At 40.3% G+C, this 27998-nt stretch overlaps 1 protein-coding gene, 1 long non-coding RNA gene and 1 other non-coding gene across 3 annotated transcripts; 1 reads left to right on the top strand and 2 right to left on the bottom strand.

Annotated features, from left to right (window-relative positions):
* Positions 1-339: 339 nt before the first annotated feature.
* LOC134803464 (uncharacterized) lies at positions 340-847 on the bottom strand. The gene is made up of 2 exons (XR_010145975.1): positions 736-847; positions 340-617 (listed from the first exon to the last, which is right to left on the bottom strand). It is a non-coding gene; the product is annotated as an uncharacterized LOC134803464 (long non-coding RNA).
* On the top strand, positions 749-27765 carry LOC134803428 (ionotropic receptor 25a). The gene is made up of 19 exons (XM_063776246.1): positions 749-829; positions 2188-2334; positions 2814-3017; positions 3773-3939; positions 6899-7072; positions 7962-8158; positions 8598-8757; positions 10159-10275; positions 11454-11558; positions 12357-12456; positions 13512-13689; positions 15129-15312; positions 16683-16804; positions 17489-17601; positions 23166-23256; positions 23367-23528; positions 24445-24518; positions 24840-25014; positions 27604-27765. The coding sequence occupies exons 1-19, from the start codon at positions 751-753 to the stop codon at positions 27728-27730; spliced, it is 2676 nt and encodes an 891-aa protein (XP_063632316.1). The 5' UTR covers positions 749-750; the 3' UTR covers positions 27731-27765.
* On the bottom strand, positions 12143-12224 carry Trnaa-ggc (transfer RNA alanine (anticodon GGC)). Its single transcript has one exon. It is a non-coding gene; the product is annotated as a tRNA-Ala (tRNA).
* Positions 27766-27998: the final 233 nt, after the last annotated feature.

Here is a 27998-nt window from a genome sequence, read left to right as displayed (position 1 = left end):
CGGGTAGTAGCGGTGTCACACCGCTGTACTGGCCCCTGTCATGCCTCATTATTATTGACCGTAAAGCCAGTCCCTAAATATCTATGTCAATGGTATAAGTCAGCAAACGATTGTCATTTTAGCTAGGCCCCTAAGAATACGTGATCCTGATCTAAGTATTTCGGGTTATGGCGCCCACCTGGTATTCTGTAAGACTTGTGAACACAACAGTACTAAAGTAAACAGTAAATCACTACCAATAATAACATGACAAGGCATTGTCTAAGCATTATTTCGTCTTCAAACTACTAAAATATTCAATACAAGATAACCGATTATTCCACTTAAATTATACCGCCATTTCATCATTTTACTTCAAGGATTCAAGTTCAAATTCAGTATTCATTCTAAATTATTTCCCGCCAGACTTGAAAAAAAGTTCCGGATGCGTTCAGAAATAAACGTTTCTTTTTAATTATTTTCGGCCAGATAAAATCATGGCTTGTTAAACGCTATAATGTTTGAAAAATTACGCATAATATTTTATGTTTTCTTGACTCTGTTCATACCTTACTTATTACAGGAATATATTTCCGTAATTTTATTAAATAAAGTAAAGAGCTGCGGCTCTTGCGGTTCTTGTCGGTATTAACACATTCAGTGCCAGCCCGTGCTACGCGCTACGCGCTACACGGGAAAAACCGTATGTAGCGAAAAGCGCCTACGAACAGTGAACTCCCCTAGGGAGTCGCTGACAGTTAAAGTGTTAAAATGGATTTCTGCTGTTTGTTTTTGGCTATTTTCATTTTTAATTTGGGATGTGTGGCTTCGGAGTTGAGTTTGCGATTCGGTAAGTTTCAATGAAAATAATGCGATTAAAATAAAATAAATAAGAGGACTGTCTCCCTGGACTGTCTCAGAAATTCACACGAATTTAGGAACTAGATTTTTTGTAGTAATAAATATGATGATGAGTTAGTAGGAATTATTTTTTTAGATTTATAGAGCTCCGTACCCAAAAGGTAAAAACGGGACCCTATAATCTAAGATATAAGACTCCACTGTCCGTCTGTCTGTCTGTCTGTCTGTCACCAGGCTGTATCTCATGAACCGTGATAGCTAGACAGTTGAAATTTTCACAGATGATGTATTTCTGTTGCCGCTATAACAACAAATACCAACAACAGAATAAAATATATATTTAAGTGGGGCTCCCATACAACAAACGTGATTTTTTTGTCGTTATTTGTATAATGGTACGGAGCCCTTCGTGCGCGAGTATACTCGGTTTTCGGTTCGGTTTATTTTAGATTTTATAATTACAGTGAAACCTGGTTAATTGACACCTGGATAAATGGGAAACCTCAATAATTGCAACCAAAGGTCCGGTCCCGGTCCCTTGAGACCAAAAGGCCTCTATAATTGAAATTTTGGAACCTCTATAATTGCAATTTAGATTTTAGCGGTTTTCGTAATTTTGCCTCTGTAATTGACTACATCGCAACTAAGACCTCTATAATTGATACTCTGCTAAAAAAATTCGTTATTTTAGCTCTTCTTATTACCTCTATTATTGAAACGAGTCTTACTTATTACCTCTGTAATTGAAATAATGTAGTTGTAGAGAGCAGAAACAATATTTTAGTTATAATAGCAGTGATCATTCTATTTTAAATCTTCATCTAGAATTCAATTTATTTATTGGGTATCTATCACAGCCTGTAGTAGGTGAAATAGTTTTGATTAAATCAAAAACAAAGTATGATGTTTACATTCCAATAAAACTTTCTTCTACAATTCAAGGATTTTTTTAAACCCAAATGATTAATAAGAAAATAAAGTAGTAATTAATGTAGGTAGTATAAAAGTGCAAGTTATATAATATACAGACCAGAAACCCAGAACGTAAGCTTGTAAATCTACTTTCAATGGTTATTTGCACCTCCATAAAAGAAATTTGTCAGAACGCAACCTCTATTAATGAAAACCTCTATAATTGACACAACAATTTTTTGAACCTCGTTAATTGGCACGACCTTGAAAAACCTGGATAATTGACAAAAAATTGCCGGTCCCTTGAGATTGCAATTATCCAGGTTTTACTGTATTATAAAAGTAATAAAAGTTACGAGCTTCCGAAAACTTTTTTCTATAATTATAAAATGATCTTAGTTGAAGCCTTGAACTTTCATCCAAACGTTTTTCCAGTGTTCATAATAGAATCGCACGAACAAGATATACCGCAGCTCATCGGCCGAGGCCTAAAGTTTGCTGAGGAGGCCCAACCAGACCTGAGAGTGAGCGAGGCCATCGTTTTGCTAGACCGAGAGAACGAAGAAGAAAGCTACAGACAATGTAAGTTAAGGCGAACGTAAATCCAATGGCATTACATTGGTTTACCTATATTTTTTTAGCATTAAAAAGACTTCGCGATATTGACGTGTCTTTTAATTGAAAAACGCTTAATTAAATCAGTAGTTATTAAAAACAAAATAAAATAAATATTTAAGCGGGGCCCATACAACAAATGTCATTTTTTGCCGTTTTTAGGGTTCCGTACCCAAGGGTAAAAACGGGACCCTATTACTAAAGACTCCGCTTTCCATCCGTCCGTCTGTCTGTCTCCAGCCGTAACTCATGAACCGTGATAGCTAGACAGTTGACATTTTCACAGATGATGTATTTCTGTTGCCGCTATAACAACAAATACCAAAAACAAAATAAAATAAATATTTAAGTGGGGCTCCCATACAACAACTGTGATTTTTTGTCCTTTTGCGTAATGCTCCGGAACCCTACATGCTACACTACTACACTTGTCCGGTTTGTTCCAGTATGCTCCGCCCTGTCAAACGGCGTGTCAATGATAGTGGACCTGTCCTGGACGCCATGGGACTCGCTGGAGGAGCTGGCCAGTTCCTCGGGCGTGCCCCTGGTGCGGGCCCGGCTCGGCTCGCAGCACCTGGTCAGAGCTGTGGATGAGTATCTCGAGTCCAGGAACGCTACGGACGCGGCGCTGCTCTTGGAGAGCGAGGCAGGTTCGTAGGCAGAGACCATGCATGTGAGGTCATTCAACACCCTTTTGAGGGTGAGGGGGCTCTTCCGCATCCCTGCTGCTGAGCATGAATCGTGTCGCGCCCCACCTTGTGGGGCAGTCGTTCGCGCGTCGTTTTGGGGACGGCTGTGTATCTGGTGTAGGCCAGCATTCTCGCTACCGGCCGTTATCCAACCCCGCGACCCCTAGCCTGGTGATACCGTTTGAGCGGGGCCAGGTTTCGGGGGGACAGATACCCCTAGCGTCACCCGAGCGTCGGCGTCTAGTCAACTCTATCCTCTTGAGGTTTGTGCTAATACTAGTTCAAATTACCTCCAATGAAATTTGAATCTTAATTAAATGGAACAGAGTTGCTTTTATTTTGTTTCGATTTTAAATCAAAACGAATTGAACTAGGTATATTGTCTAATACCGATTCAAATTCGATTGCCAAGTTTCTTTGTATGGTTGGCCGCTAGAGGGTATGGGTCAGTATGGGTTCTAGTTACTCGACGCAACGTTGATGCAACTGCGCAGCGACGCCATTTTCCGTAACGCTGACTAGACGCCAAAGCTCAAAAGCTGTCTTGAATAGTCCTATAATAGTCAGATCAAGCTATCTCTGCACAGATATTGCAATGAAATAGTGTTGAGTGTCAGCATAACCGTATTTTTTATTACGTCACGTCCCAATTGGTCAAGTCTAATTCGGTGCAGAGTAAGCTTAGTCCAACTATAACATGATACAATCTTTCTCAGACGTGGACCGGACTCTCTACGAGCTTCTCGGCGAGTCCAACGTCCGCGTGTGGGTGCACGCCGGCCTCACGCGGGACTCCGCACGAGCACTAAAGACGATGCGGCCTGAACCGAGCTTCTTCATCGTTGTGGGCAGCGGGGCGTTCGTCGCTGATACTTATAAAAGAGTAAACACATACATACATACATACATATAATCACGCCTATTTCCCGGAGGGGTAGGCAGAGACCACGGATTTCCACTTGCTACGATCCTGACATACCTCTTTCGCTTCCTTCACTTTCATAACATTCCCCATACACGCTCGCCGGTTTAGGGTGCTCTTGACCTGGCCTTTCTTCAGGAATTCCCCGATCTGATCAGAGAAAGTCCGCCGAGTGAAAAGAGTAAATAAATACTCATTATCTTCCTATCGCACATAAGTTCCGAAAAACTCATTGGTACGAGCCAGGATTTGAACCCGCAACCTCCGGATTGAAAGTCGGACGTCATATCCACTCGGCTTTTCCCACTAGCTTTTCGGTGAAGGAAAACATCGTGAGGAAACCTGCGGTTGTTAAATGTATGGAAAGTGCTGTCATAGGTATTAATCCACTGAATTATGAGTTCTTAACTCATCCATAACTCATTTTCGCCATTTTGTCCCTTACGCCCTTTGAGCCTACCTACGGTAGTCGATATTTGACCATGATTAAATGTCAATGTGCAATGTGCTGTGCTGATCATGCATTTGCATACCTAAATACGACACTACGTCGAAAGACGTCCCTTCTGACAACGCAGTGTCATGGTAGTCATGTGTTTGCACACAAAATTGTGACACTATACGGCGATAGACGTTTCTGTCTGTCGACGTGTCATAGTGTGTCATGCAGGTCATTAATTTCATATTAATGTTTTTGATGGGATTCACCCTTCGAGCAACACGGAAGGGAGGCGGCATTCGCACTATTTCCCCTCTGCCGAGCTACAAGATTAGCACGTCAATCTTAGATTGATCTAGCGCGGGTAATAAAACTAGTTGCACTTGGATTTTTCACTAGACCAAGTCCAGACGCGCGCGTGAACACTGCTGCACAAAAATGCCTGTTTGCTCGGTTTATTGTTATAAAAAGAGGTCGGGGACATCAAATTTACAAAAAGAAAGTGTTACATTTCACATGTAATATATTTTTTAACATATCATACGTTTAATTACATTCAAACACAATTATTATATTTTAGTCTCATGTAATTGTTGGATTTATCGATTTTGCTCGCTCAGTACAAATTGCGGATCGGTCGAGCGACAAATCCGACTTCTCATCTCTCAGAATACAATAACATACTTCAACGAAAATGTGTTAGTGTGCGTGTTGTGACACTTGTCACTCGTCCGTACACAAAAAGAGATCGAGGTTTGCAAGATTTGTCTTTGACGTGTGTCATTTTCTATGTATTTGTGTCGTCATTACAGATTGGATTTTGTATGTAAGTGTGTGAGAAGTGCGACTGTGTGCACCTTTCCCCCCGCGAAAAATGGCAGAAAGATTTGTACGGTGAGATATCGCTTGGGCTCCTCCCTTCCGATGTGTCGGAAGCCGGTGTTGCTCGAAGGATTCACCTTACTAATTCCATATAGGTAGATCAAAATATATTTTTATAAATTGATCTAAAAAACCATTTATACGTCATAAAAATAAGGGTCACTACTTACAGAAAGCATTAAACCGGTTTAAGTAGGAGCATAAATAAAACATAATTTTGCTACATTAATAAAAAAATCTCTTGACATAGTCATAGTCATAGTATTTTATTCATAAACAATACAGGATTGTGTTTGAAAATACATTTTACACATACACTTATAACTAAACAAAAACAAGTAAATCAACACTTGAGACTAAACAATATCGAACACTTCATCTATAGTATAAAAACACCCTCTCAATAAAAACAGTTTTAATTTGTGTTTAAAGATATTACTTTCTGATATTGTTTTAAGTTCTACAGGAAGTTTGTTAAACAATTTCACGGCCTGGTGTCTTACACAGTGTTCCTCTATTTTTGATGATGGACGGAAACTAACTTTTATATTTTTGGTGCGCGACACTTTACGCAACTCCTGTTCCTCATCAGTTTCAAAGTCGAGCTATTGTCTTGATCCGAAAGTGTCAACCCTAGCAATTTTTCCATCTCACCCCATTGCTAGGCCTTATAACCCCAACTACGGGGTGAGCTGGCTTTGCCTACTATTATGAATTTTTCATTGAAACTATGCAATGAAGCAACAAACCATCATTGACAAACTAGAATTCATACCTCCGGAACACTTTTTTTGTATGTAAATCAATGTGCCACATATAAAAATAAACTTTTATCCAGGTTTGAACTTCGATTTCGAGCCAACTCACCCCGTTTTACGGTACATCTGCGAAGAATACATATTTACATATACAGAAAGAAAGAAAAAAAACCGGGCAAGTGCGAGTCGGACTCGCAGACGAAGGGTTCCGTACCATTATCTATAAAAACGGTCACCCATCCAAGTACTGATCCCGCCCGACGTTGCTTAACTTCGGTCAAAAATCACGTTTGTTGTATGGGAGCTCCACTTAAATCTTTATTTTATTCTGTTTTTAGTATTTGTTGTTATAGCGGCAACAGAAATACATCATCTGTGAAAATTTCAGCTGTCTAGCTATCACAGATCACGAGATACAGCCTGGTGACAGTCCCGTTTTACCCTTTGGGTACGGAACCCTAAAAAGACGTAGGTATAACTCTAACTTGTATACTGTATATAACTACACTGATAATGGTGAATACTCAGCATAATGCCACACAGCGTAGTACCTGAGTACCTGACGCTGGTCTTCCGACTCACGCTAGACAGGGCCGGGGCCGGGCCAGAGCTTCCGGCGCTTCGTTTTCTATGGAAAGCGCCACGTTATCACCGATCAGCCGTCATAGAAAATGACGTTTCGGACGCCTCAGCCCGCGCCCGGCCCGGTCTAGCGTGAGTCATCCTTTAGGAGATTGACAGTGACATCACCCGCTTTAACCCTCTGCAGCAGTGTCGCTGCTGCAGTAGCATCCGAATGTTTAAAAAAGTGAAAAAAAAAACAAAATTGGTCTGTCACCAGGCTGTCAAAGAGAAGCTGGTCCGGCGAGACTACCGCTGGAACCTGGTGCTAACGGACTACTCGACCCTGGAGCTGCAGCCTATCAAACCTGCTATGGTGCTGCAGGTGGACCCTGTGGAGTGCTGCAAGGTCATAGGGCAGAAGGATGGGTGCAGCTGTTCGCAGGATTTTGAGGTACAGGTACATTCACGATCAGTACCGTCTTTACCATAAGGGCACACGGGGCCCGTGCCCAGGGCCCACATCCTCAGGGGCCCCGAAGGACAGAGAGTAACAGTATATGATTAACTATAATAAATAGAAGATCACAGTAAAAAAAAATTAGTTTAATTAGCTTTCTTTACTTTCCAAAAGGGCTCCAGATTCTTATGTGCCCAAGGGCCTCAGAATAGTTTAAGACGGCCCTGGTCATGATCCGCGTTTGTTGAACCATTTAGGGTTCGAGCTAAATTAGAATTTCCATAGCGTAAGTATCGAACAACCAATAGCTAGGACCCTAAATTGCTCAATCGCGGAGCGTGATACGAATATCTATCATTTCAGAGATTTTCCCGTTGCATCCTAAAAGAGCCTAGAGTCCAATTCGGAAACTCGATCCCAAGAATTGGCGCAGGCACTAGTTTTTACGAAAGCAACCGTCATCTGACCTTCTCCAGAAAAGTTAATGACTAGATTTTCTGGGTTTGATTATGATTCCAGATCCAGAAATGGGGACTAGGTACCTTTTGTATGGAATAAATAAATAAATATGAGGGGACATCTTACACAGATCAACCTAGCCCCAAACTAAAAAAATAAAATAAAAATAAAAAAAGCAAAAAACAAAGCTTGTACATGGGTGCTAGGCGATGATATATACATACTTATATAATTGAATAGATCCTTAAATACATAGAAAACACACATGACTCAGGAACATATATTTGTGTTCATCACACAAATAAATGCCCTTACCGGGATTTGAACCCAGGACCATCGGCTTCACAGGCGTGGTCACTACCCACTAGGCCAGACAGTTCGTCAATGAAGAAACGGTCGTCCACATTTCTCTTTCCTTTTACAGCGAAAGCAGCCGATCCTCTCAGCCCTGCTCCAACTCCTGGTGGAAACGTACTCCAAGCTAGACGATGATGACTTCACAACACGGGTGGACTGCGACAACCTGGTGGCGGAGAACGGCACCAGGTCGAAGGTCTATCGCCAGCTGGCTGAGGAGTTGGGGGCTTCGAATGAGAGCCTGTTCTATTGGGATGCTGAAAGGTAATCTTAACTTTGCGCCAAGCATCCAATCCCCGAAACTGAAGGTTAGGTTTTACTCTAGTTTTGGACGAAACTGAACCTTCGGTCGGACACCGAAAATGTACCTCTGACCCAAGGTAACAAAATAAGGGTCATAAACATAAGCATAGAACAGAGTAGAATAAAATACACATTAATGCACACCTCAAAAAACATAGAAAAACAATTGACTAAAAATAGAAGCAGACAAACAGGCGGTATTATCGCTAAAAATCGATCTCTTTCAGATAACTTTGGCACATATTGCAGTAGAGAGGGGTCAACTTATTATGGAAACCTATAAAAGTGGACCCGTCTTTGCTGGCCCTGAAGCTAGCTATACTAACTGCCATCAAACCAGCATCAAACTGTTTCGCAGTTTAGCAGTCCTATGTGAATGTAACACCTATGTACCTTTCAGATCCGGGATCTTCCTCCGCTCCCGTTTCATCCTGTCGACCTTGAAGCCGGAGACAGGTCTGCAACATGCAGCCGTCTGGTCCGCTGATGAAGAGTACAAGCTGCTCCCGGGGGTGTCCTTGGAACCTCTAAGACAGTTCTTTAGGATCGGCACTGCTCCTGTAAGTTTATCCTATCAACCTTGAAGCCGGAGACAGGTCTACAGCATGCAGCCGTCTGGTCCGCTGATGAAGAGTACAAGCTGCTCCCGGGGGTGTCCTTGGAACCTCTAAGACAGTTCTTTAGGATCGGCACTGCTCCTGTAAGTTTATCCTATCAACCTTGAAGCCGGAGACAGGTCTACAGCATGCAGCCGTCTGGTCCGCTGATGAAGAGTACAAGCTGCTCCCGGGGGTGTCCTTGGAACCTCTAAGACAGTTATTTAGGATTGGCACTGCTGCTGTAAGTTTGTCCTGTTGACCCTTGAGCCGGAGACAGGTCTACAGCATGCAGCCGTCTGGTCCGCTGATGAAGAGTACAAGCTGCTCCCGGGGGTGTCCTTGGAACCTCTAAGACAGTTCTTTAGGATCGGCACTGCTGCTGTAAGCTTGTCCTGTTGACCCTTGAGCCGGAGACAGGTCTTCAGCATGCAGCCGTCTGGTCCGCTGATGAAGAGTACAAGCTGCTCCCGGGGGTGACCTTGGAACCTCTAAGACAGTTCTTTAGGATCGGGACTGCTGCTGTAAGCTTGTCCTGTTGACCCTTGAGCCGGAGACAGGTCTCCAGCATGCAGCCGTCTGGTCCGCTGATGAAGAGTACAAGCTGCTGCCGGGAGTGACCTTGGAACCTCTAAGACAGTTCTTTAGGATTGGTACTGCTGCTGTAAATTTATCCTGTTGACCCTTGAGCCGGAGACAGGTCTACAGCATACAGCCATCTGGTCCGCTGATGAAGAGTACAAGCTGCTGCCGGGAGTGACCTTGGAACCTCTAAGACAGTTCTTTAGGATTAGCACAGCTGCTGTAAGTTTGTCCTGTCCGGTTACCATTCCTTCTTAACTTATAATTATCTATGGATGATAGCCATGGATTTTTATCCGAAAGCCTGAGCAATTGCATAAATGCCTTTTTGAACCTACGGCTATAGTATGAATTATCTCAGATAATTTTTTCGGGCTCGGGCCCTAATCCGTTAAACAAAAGCCTTCATTTCTATTAAGAGCGGTCTTCACGTGTCAGAGCAACCATGTCGCTTAAAAAGCAACTATCGTGATAGTATTAAGGTTCAAATTCATATGACAGCTCGTTCAGAGAATAATCGGGGTGGTCTTATCTTTGGAGATAACAAGACGTGTTATCTCCGAATGGGCTGTTTCATGAATTTGAACCATATAAATATAATGGTAAATTTGCTTTTTAAACGGGCTTGTTCCCGTTACTTATGTCGGGGCTATTAGGAGTAAACAGTGTAACCACCGCATAAAGGAAACAATACCTTTTGTTTAACAGATTAGGGCCCGAGCTCGAAAAAATCACCTGAGATAGTTCATAATAATCATAATATATCCTGCATTTAATTTTCAGGCCGTACCCTGGACAATGCCGAAACTAGACCCGAATACTGGAGAGCCGATGTTCAACGAAGATGGAGAACCGATGTACGAGGGCTACTGTATTGACCTCATACAGAAGCTGTCTGAGGTAAGAGTTTGTCTGAGGAATAAATAGGTAGTTAGGTAATTCCTTTACAAGTTATTATATTCGTGAGCAAAAACTAACAGATCATATGAGGGGAGTAAAGAGTTCCCTCAATTTCTTCATCAGATCCTGTCCTATAGTTCGCCATGTCGTGTCCGACAACGGCGATCTTTAGAGCGTTTTCACATTGTCCGATCCGATATCGGATGTCGGAAGGGAGTAAAATGTAAGATATATGTGTTTCTCTGTATTTATATGCATTTAATAAATCATCAATCATCTTGTCGCTTCCGATAAATTCAGCTGTCGGACCGATAATATTTGTTTGTGTGCGTATGTGTAGGCATAATGCTTGTGTTGTGCGTTATTATTGTATGTTATGCGTGACCGCTAAAGACGGCGCCCGGGCCCGCTCCCGCGGCCTGACTACGCGGATGTAGGATCCTACATCCGATATCAGATCGAACAATGTGAAAACGCTCTTACAATTGTCTCTAATGAGCACATATATATGGCTGGCTCGCGAAAGCGAACTTTGTCTGAAATATCCGGTCGCACTGTGCACAATAAAGTTGCCTTTCGTCGTTATATGTGTGCGTAGGACGGCTTAGGTCCAGGAGTTTAAATCGAGCTTCTTCAAAAGTAGCTACACCTTCTCTTTCCTTATCGCTCCATTTCTGACCTCTTAACCACAAGCTCCTCTCCCAACGCTCAGATGAGATGTTTGCATGCATGCTTTGAGATGGCGCTTCAGAACGTCTTTGGCAATGACAATGGGTACGTCGTGAATTAATTTCGTTAAAGTGGTCGACCGTGGTGTGTGGTGGTGTCTCAAAGGTTGCGGTTTCGAATCTCGCCTACATCATCATCATCAGACCGTTGGAGTCCACTGCTGGACATAGGCCTCTCCCAAGATACGCCACACAGCCCGGTCTGCCGCTTTATGCATCCGCCGATTGATATCTTACCTACATATTCCTTTAATTAATGAAACGAAATACCTATTTCAGCAAGAAGTGTCTGACATATTATTAATACATATAATTTTAATATAATTTTTAAATCTAATGTAATGTATGACGTGCTAAATGTAATGTATATTACATGGTCAATAAATTATCTTATCTTATCTTATGAATAAACATATTAGTTACCTATTTACACAGATATTTTTATTCCAGTCAATGGATTTCGACTACGAAATAATAACCCCAAAAACGGGTTCGTTTGGGCGAAGACTGGCGAACGGGACGTGGGATGGAGTAGTGGGGGACCTCATGAGGGCTGTAAGCAATCGATAGTTTTAACTAATTCTACAAGCTTTTATTAGGGTTCCGTACCCAAAGGGTACGGGACCCTACTACTAAGACTCCGCTGTCCGTCTGTCTGTCTGTAACCAGTCTGCAACTCATGAACCGTGATAGCTAGACAGTAGAAATTTTCGCAAATGATGTATTTCTGTTGCCGTTATAACACAAATACTAAAATCAAAATAAAATAAATAATGGGGCTCCCATACAATGAACGTGATTTTTTTGCCGTTTTTAGGGTTCCGTAACTCAAAAGGAAAAATCGGAACCCTTATAGGATCACTCGTGCGTCTGTCTGTCCGTCCGTCTGTCCGTCTGTCACAGCCTATTTACTCCGAAACTACTGGACCATTCAAGTTGAAATTTGGTATACATAATATTTTGTAAGTCTGTGTAATACGGAACTCTTCCTGCGCGAGTCCGACTCGCACTTGGCCGGTTTTTATTTTTTTAATTTGCTGCTCTTTTCTACTAACAGAAATGGCTTGACAGAGTATTATGAGGTTTATGAATTTATAAATTGTAAATACAGATGTAAATCACAATAAAAAAATCAACGATGATCAACTCTGTTGTTCGTGGGACTCGAACCCACATCCTTGGATTGCCGGTCCAATGCGTTACCAATTCCGCCAGCTGACCATCCGTCAAGCCGTCCCACGTTGGCCAGAGTTGATCATCGTGGATTTTTCCATTGTGATTAACATCTATATTTCCAATTTATAGATTGTAATAATGTGGTACGTCCCACAATAAAAAAGGATTTTTTTTTAGGAGACTGACATAGCGGTGTCAGCGCTTACTATGACGGCTGAGAGAGAGGAAGTGATCGACTTCGTGGCGCCGTATTTTGAGCAGAGCGGCATACTTATTGGTAAGACCAAAGAGAATTTGACATAGAGGCGGATTGTCAAAGTAATTTTTGTAGCCACAGTACATTTACTGCCATCTTTCGACAATTGATTAAAACTTTTAGAACGCCATTTGACTTTGATCCTTGTTCTTTCACTGATATGTGTTAAATTATTCCATCACATACTCGTAAGGGTCCATATTTGACGTTTGACGACCGGTCTGGCCTAGCAGGTAGTGACTCGGCCTGAGAAGCCTATGGTCCTGGGTTCGAATCCCGGTAAGGGCATTTATTTGTGTGATGAGCACAGATATTTGTTCCTGAGTCATGGATGTTTTCTATGTATTTAAGAATTTGTATATTATAAATCATTGTCTGGGTACCCACAACACAAGCCTTCTTGAGCTTACCGCGGGACTTAAGTAGTCAATGGGGTTGGCAACTGTCAAAGGTTTGCATAGATGGCGCCATCATAGCTTGCCCCTTTTTCTATGAGATTTGGCTTAAAGGGCTGGCATCCAGGGTATTAAAAAAAAACAAAAATCTGACACAATTCTAGGGATTGACAGTTGCAAGGGCAAGCTACATAGAAGGTAGGATCGTATAGAAGTGGTATACGCGTGCCTCCGTGAGGGACAAAACATACGCACATGCGACACTGTGATTGGTCGAATTTATTTGTTGCCCACCATTATCCATACTACAAAAAAGGTGGGGAACAAAAAATATGTGAGACTGTGATAAGGACAAACAATAATAGCGCTTTCTCTGCTACTCCTACTGAAAGATACGTAAGACTATCCCGTTCTGTCAGTTATCCCCACCACTCATGCCCAATCCAGTTTAATACTAGATTCATGGCAAGCTATGATGGCGCCTTCTGCTAAAAACTTCCACCGGCCAACCCCATTTGTGTAAGAATGTCCCTATGATATTTATTTATTTAATTATTTATATGCTTCCAGTGCAATAAGGTTTCCATCTGAAATCCAACAGAAATTTGATAAAAAGGTCCTTATGAAGCATAAGGAGCCTTCTCTCATGGAAAGCCACATTTGACCAAGTTTACTTTTCAGTGATTCGGAAGCCTACTCGAAAGACCTCCCTCTTCAAATTCATGACCGTACTGCGGACCGAAGTGTGGCTGAGCATCGTGGCGGCTCTAGTTTTGACCGGCTTCATGATCTGGTTGTTGGATAAATACTCACCTTACTCAGCGAGGAATAATCCTGATGCATATCCGTACCCTTGCAGGTTAGTAAACCAATAGGGTATTTGACTGTCATCATCATCATCATCTGAGCCATAAGACGTCCACTGCTGAACATAGGCCTCCCCCTTGGACCTCCATACGTGCAGGTTGGAAGCGACCCGCATCCAGCGTCTTCCGGCGACCTTAACAAGATCGTCTGTCCATCTTGTGGGTGGACGTCCGTTGTGATTTGACTGTATTTAAAATAAATTATTTTACACCATGTATGAAATAAAGCACCGAAGATTAATAGAGAAACGTAGACAGCAGTTATTTTAAGACACAATTTCTATTTTAAAACCCATATAATACTATAAAGAGTAGGTAATTTGATCGTGACATCACATGCTAGTCACATAGTAGCAAAATCGTTTTAACAGTTCGAAAAAAGAAACTGATTTGACTAGTAGTCAAATACCCTATTGTGGCTTTCCATCAGACACGGGTCCTTAAATGCTTCATGTGCAATGAGGACGTTTTTAACAGAATTTCTGTTGGATTTCAGATGGAACGGACCTTATTGCACTTGAAGCATAAGGACCCTTCTGTAACGGAAAGCCACAATTCGTTTTATTATCGCATATCTTGTAGTCCCATTTCGTAACTAATTTTCGTAACCAGTTGCGAAATAGGAAAAAATATGGCAAATTGGTTTGTTTCATGACCATTGTACCAAATATATGTACACAAAAAAGTTTCTTATAGATAGACAAGATAAGTTGCAGCAATTTTGATAGTCGAGACTGTGCCAGTGTTATTTTAAACGTCAAATTTCCTATGAAATTATAACGTATAAATAACACTTGCACAGTCTGTGCTGTCAAAAACGTTGCAGAGTTATATTGGTCTAACAAAATACCTAGTTAAGTAAATCCTTAAATAAGGTTGTAGTTTTACCCACAGTATATTTTTTCTAGCTTTTCGGTGAAGGAAAACATCGTGAGGAAACCTGCATACATCCGCGAAGAAATTCAAAGCTGTATGTGAAGTCCCCAACCCGCATTGGGCTAGCGCGAGGACTATAGCCCAATCCCTCTCGCGCATGAGAAGAGGCCTGTGCCCAGCAGTGAGACGTTTATAGGCTGAAATATTTTGTTCCATATTTTTTGCAAGACTCTGACGGCTCGATTCGGAAAATGAATTAGATTTCTACTAGACTTCAACAAGTTACGATACGATATTTGTAAGATAGATATGTCAAATTTGACGTTTCCGCGATTCTGGAGGTCCTCTTGAACGATTTCGACAAGTTATGACTTAGATATCCAAGTCACATCTAGTCGATATCTAATGTAGATCTAGGTAGTCTCGAAATCGTCTCACGATCTTGTGATTATCTCGAAATCCGAATAGGCCTGTTATTGTGGCACTCTTTGGGGGAGGCCTATGTCCAGCAGTGGACGTCCTCTGGCTGATATGATGATGATGATATTTTTTGCAGAGAATTCACTCTTAAAGAGAGCTTCTGGTTCGCGCTGACCTCCTTCACCCCCCAAGGTGGAGGGGAGGCGCCGAAGGCGCTGTCAGGACGCACATTGGTGGCTGCCTATTGGCTGTTCGTGGTGCTTATGTTGGCTACGTTCACGGCGAATTTGGCGGCTTTCCTGACTGTTGAGAGAATGCAGGCAAGATAGATTTTCTTCCGTAGTTATCTTAAAGGGAATATTAGGCAAAACGTTGTAAAAGGTATTATCCTCCTATTTCCATTAAATTTTCATCGTCCAAATACAGACAGAATAGTTTCTTGTCGCGTGCGAGTAGAGCTTTAAACAACCTGGCAAACCAATTAGATATAGATATATTTAATTGTAAGATACCTTTGGTTAAACATTATTTGACGCTAAAATGTTTTGATTGAGCATGTGTAATCAATCTTTGTTTGCTACTTTTCTATTGTATTTCTGATTGTAGGTGTTTTAAAATATTGTCATTTTTGGATTGTAAGTACTTAATATGTAGGTACTGTAAAAAAACTTTATGTTGTGTGTTGATGTGTCCGAGCGTTGACACTTTTCATTTAAGTAAACTTAAATGTAATAATCTGTAGCTACATGTGTGATCCTGTAATTGGCTTTCCATCTCTTATTAATTTGGCATACTCTGTATAGATAGCTGTTGGATCTCCATAACATAAATAAATAAATAAATAAAACTCTGCGTAGGGGCCACCACTAGCACAAACTGTATACAAACCGGTTTGACGTGACGCATTAATGTCATATTTATTCGTAACAATTATAATCTGTAACAAACTTGTCAAGAAACTATTTAAGGCGTAGTATAAAGGATGTCTCACGCTAGACCGAGCCGTGCCCAGGCCGAGGCTGACATGTCATTTTCTATGACGGCTGATCGGTGTCACGACCACCGATCAGCCGTCATAGATGCGCTTCGCTTTCTATGGGAAGCACCAGCTTTCCATAGAAAACGAAGCGCCGAAAGCTCCGGCCCGGCCCCGGCCCGGTCTAGCATGAGTCATCCTTAATATAAATGTTATTAAGATGTTGTTTACTGGTTGCCTCTGCTTGTGTTGCTGTTTTCTCCTATTGAGGTGTACAATGTACCTTGTACCTACAATAAAGAGTATACCTACTTTAGAATTTCAGTGTTTAGAAATACTGTAGGTAGTTATTTGTATTATCAAAGAGAATTTAGACTAGAGGAATATTGTCAAAGTAAATTATGTAGTCTACTGCCATCTTTTGACACAAATAATGAACACTTTTAGAACGCCATTTGACTTTGAAGTTTATTTTTTCACTGATATGTGTTAAATTTGTAAAATGACACAAAGTATCGCCATCTAGTCGAGGATAGGCCAAAGGTATGGTGCCATATTTTCGAGCGATAGCGCAATACCTTTGGCCTACTCTCGACTACATAATTTACATTGACAATATCCCTCTATTTCAAATTCTCTTTGGTATTATTATGTATACTTTACCTACATACCTACATGGCGTAATAAGTACTAATCTTTCTTTGTTTGTTATAGACACCTGTTTCGTCTTTAGAGCAGTTAGCACGCCAATCTAGGATCAACTATACTGTGGTAGAAGGCTCCACCATACACCAGTACTTCATCAACATGAAGTTTGCTGAAGATACACTGTACAGGTACACCAACTTATGTGGCCCATAGCTACTTGGTTCCGTACCCAAAGTATAAAAATGGGAGCCTAATTACTCTAAGACTAAGAGCCACCAAAAACAGAGCCACATGGCGACGGATCGCAAGAGCTGCGGTGACGCAGAAATCGACCATGACATGACCACAACCACTCTGTCAAGAGTGCACGAATAAGAAGAAGAAGAGGAGAGAAGTACTAAGACTGTCCGTCAGTCTGTCTGTCACCAGGCTGTATCTCATGAACCGTGTTAGTTAGGACAGTTGAAATTTTCACAGATGATGTATTTCTGTTTCATGTGTTGATCAATGAGTTTTTTGGAACTAATGTACGAAATATCATTTGATATTTAGCAGTTGCTTTTCGGTGAAGGAAAACATCGTGAGGAAACCGGGCTAATCCCAATAAGGCCTAGTTTTCCCTCTGGGTTGGAAGGTCATATGGCAGTCGCTTTCGTAAAAACTAGTGCCTACGTCAATTCTTGGGATTAGCTGTCAAGCGGACTCTAGGCTCCCATCAGCCGTGGCAAAATGCCGGGATAACGCGAGGAAGAAGATTGTATTTCTGTTGCCGCTATAACAAAATACTAAATAGTACGGAACCTTCGGCGGGCGAGTTCGACTCGCACTCGGTTTTTGAAAGTAATTTATCTCTGCTGCGTTCCTATTCCCAGGGTATGGAAGGAAATCACACTGAACGCGACATCAGACCAGTCTCAGTACCGAGTGTGGGACTATCCAATCAGAGAACAGTATGGGCACATATTGCTGGCCATCAATGCTTCTAGTAAGTACTAACATTAGTGTTTTCAAAGATTATTAAGGCGTACAGGACAATTCGACAATCGACCTACGCTGCCGTCATAGTCTAAAAGGCAGTTTTTCGACATTTTGTCAAAATTGACTTTTTGTGATATTCGTAATGTACATGGTATAATAATATACTCCGCCTGGTACTCCATTCCCGTCTTTTCTAGGTCACCTAACTGACACGGGCCTACGTCATCATGCGACAGCGCTATATGATAATATGCGATAGCGCTATATATAGCGGCCATGTTGTTGTGACGTAGGCCCGTGTCACTCTGGGAATGGAAGACCATGTTTTATTAGACTATGGTAATGTAGAGATCGAGATGCATCGACCACTTTGGCCCGTTTTCCGATAAGTGGCTTAGTTTTCGAGATAAATATCGTAAAAAGACCGTATTTGCACTAATGTTCTAAGCGTTCCTAGTCTAAAAAGCGACTATTTGACAAAACCAGGCTAAAACAACGTATATGCAGCTATACGTTTTTTTACGCTCTGGTTTGCGTAAAATCTTATCCACCATGTCTAGCCTAAAATAACGTATAAGCCAAAAACTAGGCTAAAAATACGTAAAAGACGCTATACGCGCTTTAAGATTAGGATCTTTATCAAAATTTTAGATCTGATACTAGTCTAAAAAATCGTATAATATTTATTTTTGTTTAAATGTCTCATACGTCATTTAAGCCTAGTATCACTTAACTTTTTTACGTCACCATAATAGTCTTTAGAAACGTATAAATGTTATACGTTCTTCTTATTTTGTATGGACGTCGTATTAAACGCAAACAAACTTTTATAAAGGTGAAAGTGCGTCTAACTAGTCTATAACGCAGTATATGCTCCAACCTTCGTCATGCTCCCCGCGCGCCGAAAGACACCCTTATGCTAAGTAAAAGCCGTCAGCCGCAAGCGCAGGCTTGTGGCTGCCGGTATGCGAGCGGAGGTGGCATTTTGCGCGCGAAATATTGACCGAACGCCAAAGTAAGAAAAATACTTTATTATTGCATTACCATCATAATTATGTTGTCAATAATATGTAGTGTTTACAATTAGTACCTTCGAGTATTATCATTTTTATCAAGGTATATCCTTTAAAATTGCCTCGCAAATACTTACGCTCGACAGCAAATACGTCTTTCTAGCGTAGTTTGTGATGGTGAAATTGTTCATACGTACTTTTCTACAGCAAACGTTGTTTAAGTTTTATTTTTTCATTCGACGGTTTGACTGCTTTTATTTAAATAAAATCAAATTTATATTAGAGCTAATTGTATCGGGTTTAATTCCCTATAAGCCAAGTAGGTATTTGACATTACGATGAGTTTAAATCTTAATTAAAAATGTTTTAAAGGGAAATTTAATGAGAATTCTTAAGGACAGAATAACATTTTCCGCCTAAGTATTTAGATAACCAGGACAAAGGACCATGGGCATATATATATATATATAACTCTCAGTTGGTTTTTGGATGGACCCAGGTTCCATACAAAGATGCCCATGGTCCTTTGTCCTGGTTATCTAAATACTTAGGCGGAAAATGTTATTCTGTCCTTAAGAATTCTCATTAAATTTCCCTTTAAAACATTTTTAATTAAGATATGTATGTATATATATATATATATATAAATACCTAAGTAGGTTTTATCTAGTTCATATCGCACCATGGGCCCAAAGCAATGCCTCAAGCGGAATTGAATTATTTTTATTGTAGTTTGTCAATATCTAACCACTCACTTGCTTTTGGTAGCCTAGTAAGTCACCTGACGTCACTCTTATTATCTAGGCAATAGATTTTGATAAGAAATATCGTAAATTAATTACTGCAAATTATATTACGTTTTATAAAAAAACAATATGGATCTTAGAATACGTTCATATGTTTGTGTATTAGGTAATAGTTGTATGTTAAAATAGTAAAAGCTATAAGTTTGTAATCTAATAGAAAAATAATTGTATTAAAATTTGAATCTGATTTTTAATTACAACCGCTAAAAGGCGTTTTAGAATTAAATAAATGACAGAGTATGTGCAGGAATTAATACGAGTTTAATTTTATTGCTAATGTAGACTACATAGCTCGCTAACGTCTTACCGTGCCATGAAACTCTCGATGATTCGATGCCTATTGATAACAAAATAAAATAACTATTAGTGATGCCACGAATTCGGTAAAACATTATGTATTATTTTGAGTTACGTGTATGCGAAAACTGGTCACCTAATACAAAGATAAATGGTTGCTAAGATTTAAGTCAGCAGCAAGTTGGGTTCTCCATACAAACGTAGTTACGCTCTTATTTTAAAACGATTAGCTAGATTGCTCTAAAACTTTGTACTCACTAAAGGATAAGGTATATCTATGCCTGTAATTAATGTGTAGCTTCAGATACCATAGTTAAAAAAATACAGCGAATATAAGTTTTTCATACAAAACTTATTTTTCCTCTATTTCATTAGTTTTGTTGGAATATAAACTAATTAGGTACTGGTATAGATATACCTCATGTTATTGTATGTGCAATTTATTACAATCCAACACGTTGTTTTAAAATGAGTACGAATCTCCGTTTTTATGGGAAGTAAAAATTCGGCTGAGCTTATTGCGGACTAAGTTTCGTTGCTCATGCTCATTAGAAGTACATGTAATGTCATTAGTAGTAAATCTAGCCTATGATACAAATAAAATCAGAAAGACCGTAAACTTTAAAAATTTGTTACATATTATGGGGTTATTCCCACTAGTTAGGTATCTACCACCAAGTTGTTACCAGTGGTAACTACTGGGAATTTATTTCCCACCTTTCTTCCCAGTAGCTACCACCAACTCGGATTTGTGGTAACTACTGGGAATTTTTTTTCCAGTAGTTACCACTGGTAAAAGGTGGGAATTTTTTCCTAGTAGTTACCACCAACATTTTTTCACAGTACAGTTTAAATGTCTTTTATTATATGAACAAAAAACACTATACTACTAAGCTATTATTAAAAAAACAAGGTCCAGCGATTACTTTTTGGATTATAATCTTAATTACCATACAAAATTAACACATAAATCGGGTTATTCCCACTAGTTACCATCAAGTTGTTACAGTTAACTAGTAATAAAAACAGTATAAGTAGAATACTATAAAAATAGCGCCTTTATTGAACCCTAACAAAATTGTAGTGGTAACTACTGGGAAAAATATCCCACCTTTTACCAGTGGTAACTACTGGGAAGCAAATACCATTAGTTACCACTGGTAACAACTTGATGGTAACTAGTGGGAATAACCCAATTGATGTGTTCATTTTGTATGGTAATTAAGATTATAATCCAAAAAGTAATCGCTGGATCTCGTTTTTTTAATAATAGCCTATTAGTATGGCGTTTTTTGTTCGTATATAAATAAACATTTAAACTACGTGACTGTTTTTTATTCCCATTTCTTCCATAAATACTAATCTATAAAACCGTATATTCGGTGTTTTTGGTGGTATACGTTTTTTTACACTAGCACGCTAGTCGAAAATCTGGACAAAATCTTAATTTTTCCTAGTATACTAACCAAAAAGGCCGAATAGCTGCTATAAGGTCTTTTAACTTAGGATTTCAAGTGCGAATTATACATTGTTACTAAGCAAAAAGGCAGCATGTGACATATACGGCGTTTTTACCTAGTTTCTACTTCGTAACTAAGTTAGAACGCCGTATAACGCATGTTTACCGCCTTCTTGACTAGTACGACCTACACATTTTTAAGCTTAATACTAATCTAAAGTGTTTTTTATAAAATTAAAAAAAACTGAGCTGTTTAGAAACATACTATAAATACCTAAAATAAGTACATATATATACCTACCACATACAAAAAGAAAAAATGGAAAAAGTTTTTCCGTTTCGTAGAAATTCAAGAAAGATGTTTCGGTTGGTTTTTTGCGATTATCTCGAAACTAGCTTTTGTCGAAAAACTGCCTTTTAGACTAGGACGGCAGTACGGACCTACGTATCGTGTTGATCTCCCGTTGATGTGGGAAAAATCATAAGTTCTCGAATACGTACAGTCACCTGCAATAATATGTTATACAACGAAGACCGCAAAAATATGTGACGCGCTCTTATTGCGCTCGAAAAAAGATCGTTTCAGATATTTTTGCGGCCTTCGTTGTATAACATATTATTGCTGGTGACTGTACAATGTCAAAATTTAACATTAGCAATCCACAGTTAGGTGACAACCAAACCAAACCAAACTATCCAGAGTTTAGACTTGAGTTTTGGTTGTACCAAATGATATTATCTGCAGTGGATCGAATCAACAAGGACTCAACACTTTATAGAATCAACAAGCAATAAAATCAAATGTTGATTTGACGTGGATGCGAAATCTGACAGTTGTACATGTCGAATTTGGCCCCAGATGTTTTCCATCGTATTTTCACGGAAACTTCCGAACGTTTCTTGCTGAAATAGCAGTCAGTCAGTCTCGGTACAAAAATAACTGAGGTTGTATGTAAAGTACAAATACGAACGTGTCCGAGAAAATAAGATGGAAAACAATTATGCACTACATCAGCCTGTACACATGTATAATGACCGAGTCACACAGAGCCTGCACAGAGCCCTTTAGTAAAATAAATATTTATTGTTCAAAAGAAAGTGTTAATGTAAAAATAATAAGGTCTAGTGACTAGAAGCCATTGGGCACACTCTATAAAGGATGATTCGCGCTAAGGGGCCCACTGTTTACCAGTCCGACGGACGATATCGGCCTGTCAGTTAAACGCAAAATTTGACAGCTCCGAACAACTGACAGGCTGATTGTTGGCGCAACATAAGTACGGGTACGAAGACCGGTTGACGACACATGACGTCACACACCATACGTCACGGCTCCCCGTTCCGCGTACCTACATAAGACTTGCATAAGACTGCACCTTACAGCCGAATTTCATATAGATATCCAAAAAACCTAAACGTTACTTGTACCTAGCCTAGCTATTAAGTTAAATAAATAAGATAGTACTATCAGGGAGTTTCTTCATTAGGTACCACAAGAGCTTAAATTGAGGAGTACATCGAAAACTGATATCGTCCGGCGTTTAGACCGGGCTGTGGCTGGGCCGGAGCTTCCGGAGCTATTTTATGGAAAACAACGTGATCACCGCTCAGCCGTCATAGACAATGACATGTCGGACGCCGCAGCCCAGGCACGACCCGGTCTAGCGTGAGTCATCCTTAAAACTGTCTTTGACACTCGATGTTGGAATTATGCGCCCCAACAACCTCATGGATCACTGACTGGTCTTGGTCTGTTTCTTGCTGAAATCCTAAGAGAGACCCCACACTAGCGTATTTTGAGCGTCGGCGTCTTCGTAGTCAGCGCTATGGAAAATGGCGTCGCTGCGCAGTGGCGCCAACGTTGCGTCGAGCAGCAGCCATAGAGTTGACTAGACGCCGACGCTCGGGAGACGCTAGTGTAGAGTGGCCCTAAAATCGCTGGGAATTAACATTATTTGTTACGTTCTTTAGATGACCTAGGTATTGATTTTTCCAGTGCCTGTGCCAGATGCTAAGACCGGGTTCCGACAGGTAGACGAGCATACGGATGCAGACTTTGCTTTCATACACGACTCCGCCGAAATCAAGTAAGAATAAAGTTGTGTACCTCTTACGGCCTGGTCACGACAGTCGACATTGCGCGACTGACTTCGGCTAATCGACTTTCAAAGAGTTAAAGCGATTGGGCTGTTTTCAGATACGAGGTGACCCTGAACTGCAACCTCACAGAAGTCGGTGAAGTGTTTGCTGAGCAGCCGTATGCCATCGCCGTGCAGCAGGGCTCCAGGCTTCAGGAGGAGCTGTCCAGAGCTCTGCTGGATTTACAGAAGGAGCGACTGTTGGAGCAGCTAGCTGCTAAGTCTGTCGATATAATTTAGAAAACGATTTTGCACTGTACGTGGGCCATACTGAAAGTTTCTGGATTCTTGAGACAACTTATTTTTTCTAAGTGGCCAGTCCAGGAATTTTCAGTATGGTCTAAGTATAACAAATATAGAGTTATTATTGTTTAGAAGCCATACCAAACATTGAAATTGTCGCAATCACAACCTGTACAAAGGGACCAAAACGGCGTTTATTAAAACGTCGTTCGATAAATTTGCACTATATAACAAACATTGAGATATTATTAGGTACTATAGAAAAGCCATATCAAAAATTGTCGCAATTACAACCTGTACCACGCGACCAAAACGTCTTGAGCGCCGTGAAATTTTTGGCGCTTACGCCTTTAGGTCGCGAGATTCACGCTCCGCTCCTGTGGTTTGTTGTCAAAACAACAACAACTCAAGGATGACTCACGCTAGACCAGGCCGGGCCCGGGCCGTGGCGTCCGAGATGTTATTTTCTATGACGGCTGAATCCGTGATCGGTGATCACGTGGTGCTTTCCATAGAAAACGAAGTGCCGGAAGCTCCGGCCTTCATGGCGCAAAATACTGTTCTCTGTGCCGATTATATTCGTATACTCTGTGTCTTTAGGTACCTATTTAAATAAAAATAAACAAAACGTTCCCTCAAATGGCTTCTTAAGCCAGTTGAGGGTAGAAGAAAACATTACATGATCAAATAATGTAGGTTAAAGTCAGATCGTTCAGTGACTGATCCAGGCGGTTTTTGTGATTGGTCGGTTAACCAATAAATGTTATAACTACCCGAAAATTATAATTGTTTGTTTACTTATATTTAAATACCTATAAATACAGACTATAGTAATAATATAGTTTAATGATAAAAAAAGACCATGGTGCTCTAAAAACGACACGTGTGTTTCAGGTACTGGAATGAAACGGCACGACAACAGTGCCCTGATGCTGACGAATCTGAGGGTATCACTTTGGAAAGTTTAGGTATGTGACAAATCTGGACTTGGAAGTTGCTGAGTTGGCCATATATTATGTAATGTTATGTAATGATTAACAGAGACCGGAATTATTGTGGCATTTTGAATAGGGAGTTCTCATTTATCGACTTCCGGTAGATATGCCTACATACATATATCGAAGTAACTTAGAACACAAAATATTAAAATATTATAATAGTTCATGGATATTTGACTGAAAAAGAAGTAATTTAAGCAAATAATATTATGGAAAAGATGACTACTTATTCTACTAAACACTCTGTTTTGGGCAGTTGTGTAATAAAAAAAACTTCTTTGTGTGCTGCAGGCGGCGTGTTCATAGCGACACTATTCGGTCTCGGCCTCGCCATGATAACTCTGGCCTGGGAGGTGTTCTACTACAAACGGAAGGAGAAGAACAAAGTGCGACAGGAGGAGGAAACTAAGCCTAAGAAGGCCTTCGAGAAGGATCTGGAGAAGAAAATTGCTGGTGGCGTGGCCAGGTATTATATTTATTAAGATTCTTTGTAATATACTTACAGGGTGTAATCGTTAAGTGTGGCCAGGCGATAATTCCGTAAATATAACAGATATCAGAAAACTTCAAATTGATATCGAAAGTGCGTTACCCAATGAGTAAAATTACATTAATATTTTTTTTAGGGTTTCGTACCCAAAGGGTAAAACGGGACCCTATTACTAAGACTTCGCTGTCCGTCCGTCCGTCCGTCCGTCCGTCCGACCGTCCGTCTGTCTGTCACCAGGCTGTACCTCACGAACCGTGATAGCTAGATAGTTGAAATTTTCACAGATGATGTATTTCTGTTGCCGCTATAACAACAAATACTAAAAACAGAATAAAATAAAGATTTAAATGGGGCTCCCATACAACAAACGTGATTTTTGACCAAAGTTAAGCAACGTCGGGAGTGGTCAGTACTTGGATGGGTGACCGTTTTTTTTTTGCTTTTTTTTCGTTTTTTTTTTGCTTTTTTTTCGTTTTTTTTTTTGCATTATGCTACGGAACCCTTCGTGCGCGAGTCCGACTCGCACTTGCCCGGTTTTTTTTTAATAAAAGCCTAAATATCCCAAACATTATCTTCAAACCCTTCCATACATTTAGTACGACCAGTACGACGACTTACCCCTCAAAGAACGTCGGTGTCGTAAGAGATAAAACTGCTTGAGATTCATTAGGTACTTGGGATCTTACACTTTAATAAAATAATAAAACTACCGTTTATGAAACAATAAATCCTAACATTAATGTTTAGAACTTAATCGCCGTGTGCCTGCTATACACTGCCACATCTCAAAAAACCGTTTTTAGAGAAATCGCGTCTCAAAGTTGTGAGAGTATAGTTCAGGGTGTTTAATAGGATCTTACTCCTTGAAAACTTCATTTATTTACATACAATATATATACAGTGGTACTACTAAACGAAATTAATAACTAGCTTAAATCTAAAATAGGCCCTTGAGGCATTGTACCAAGGATGCTGGCGGCATTTCCTCGCTGTATCGCAATGCTGATACGTTGTGCGAGGTAGCCGCCAGCTCTTCGGTCACCAGTTACGTCAACCAGACGCTTCGCGATTTCTGCGAACAACTTATGCGCGCTGGGACCCCATGGACCTAGAGTTTCAACACCAAATGGTACAAAATGGTACTCTCTACCGAGGCTCTTATATTTGTTACTTACTCCTTTAGTTTTAGGTCTATGAATTTAAAATTTAGCTTTTTTACTCGGAATGATATAACCCTCCTTGTGACCACGATACTTTTTAAAATAAATGCATATTTTTTAAGAGACAAGGCCCGAAAGACTGGTATTTAGAGTTGTTGCCGTATTGCAGACACGTTTTTTAAAGATTTTGGGATGCGGCCAAATTTAAACACAAAATTATTGGATAAAGGTTACCATGCAAATATAAATAAAAACACCAAAATAGTTAAAATCCCTTTATTTTATCAACTTTGATAGGAACAAGATCACTGTACGCGATAATATGTGTAACTAGCTTATAATCAGCAACATTATCTAATTATTATTTTCTAGGACGCAACTCAAAAGCTTCATTTAAAACGTGTGCTATATAGCCACAACTTAAAAGGGCCGTCAGGTTCACGTGCGAACGCCTCGGGAGCAGGCGGCAGACTGGCAAGTGGCTGTATTGCAGGGAATCGTCTGACAATTTATGGTCAAATGCATAAGGCCACTTGTGAGAAAAAGGCTCTTAAAGACCTTGTGTGCTATGGCTCTCGAAATATGGTCGTAAATTGAAAAATTTTGAATACGAATCTGCAATAATCCAGAAAATTAAAATTTTTGAATTGTGGCAGTATAGCAGGCACACGGCGTAATGTTTGGGATATTTCTGCTTTTATTAAAAAAAAGTTATTAATGTAATTTTACTCATTGGGTGTCAATTTGAAGTTTTCTGATATCTGTTATATTTACGGAATTATCGCCTGGCCACACTTAACGATTACATCCTGTATAGAGCCGAGGCGTCCGACATGTCATTTTGACAGCTGATCGGTGATCACGTGGTGCTTTCCATAAAAAACTAAGCGCGGGAAGCTTTGGCGCGTCCCCCTCTAGCGTGAGTCAACCTTAAAACGACAAGGTTCTGTAGTGGCCTAGGATGGTTCATGGTATAATAATATACTCCGCCTGGTACTCCATTCCCGTCTTTTCTAGGTCACCTAACTGACACGGGCCTACGTCATCATGCGACAGCGCTATATGATAATATGCGATAGCGCTATATATAGCGGCCATGTTGTTGTGACGTAGGCCCGTGTCACTCTGGGAATGGAAGATCATGTTTTATTAGACTATGGGATGGTTGACTGTACGTATACAAGAGTCTTCCCAACCAAAAATTGTATGCATATTTACCTTACTCTGTAATAAATAACTATACAACTTGTACTTATTATAATTTATAAATAAATAAATATTAAAGGACATTCTTACACAGATTGACCAAGTCCCCCAGTAAGCTCAAGAAGGCTTGTGTTGAGGGTACTCAGACAACGATATATATAATTTAACTTATAATGTTTGGCGTCCTTGTTTGTTACAGATTGAGGAAGCGAGACAAAAAAGAGAAGAGAGGGCAAGTGACTATTGGCGACACGTTCAAACCTGTGTCAGAAAAGGATGGTGTTTCATACATTAGTGTTTATCCTAAGACCGAGTACAAACCGTAGATTAGTCAGTATCATAGAGTAGGACTGATTTAGATGATGCGAGAACTCGCATGCGAGTTTCATAGTTTCATAACATTGCGGGTTTGATCTGTCGGTTGAATTGGACGTAACTGGACGTAACCAACAGTCCACAATGTAACTAGAATCGCATGCGAGTTCGCACGCCGTCTAAATCAGCCCTATATGTAAAGAAAGAGTGTTAACTCCATACATCAGTTTTCTTACCAGAACGCGCGTTATTTCGTAGTCGACATCTAACGTCAAGTAG

The sequence above is a fragment of the Cydia splendana genome, chromosome 26 (assembly GCF_910591565.1).
Source record: "Cydia splendana chromosome 26, ilCydSple1.2, whole genome shotgun sequence".
Classification (NCBI taxonomy): domain Eukaryota; kingdom Metazoa; phylum Arthropoda; class Insecta; order Lepidoptera; family Tortricidae; genus Cydia; species Cydia splendana.
This window is presented reverse-complemented; position numbering and strand designations above follow the sequence as displayed.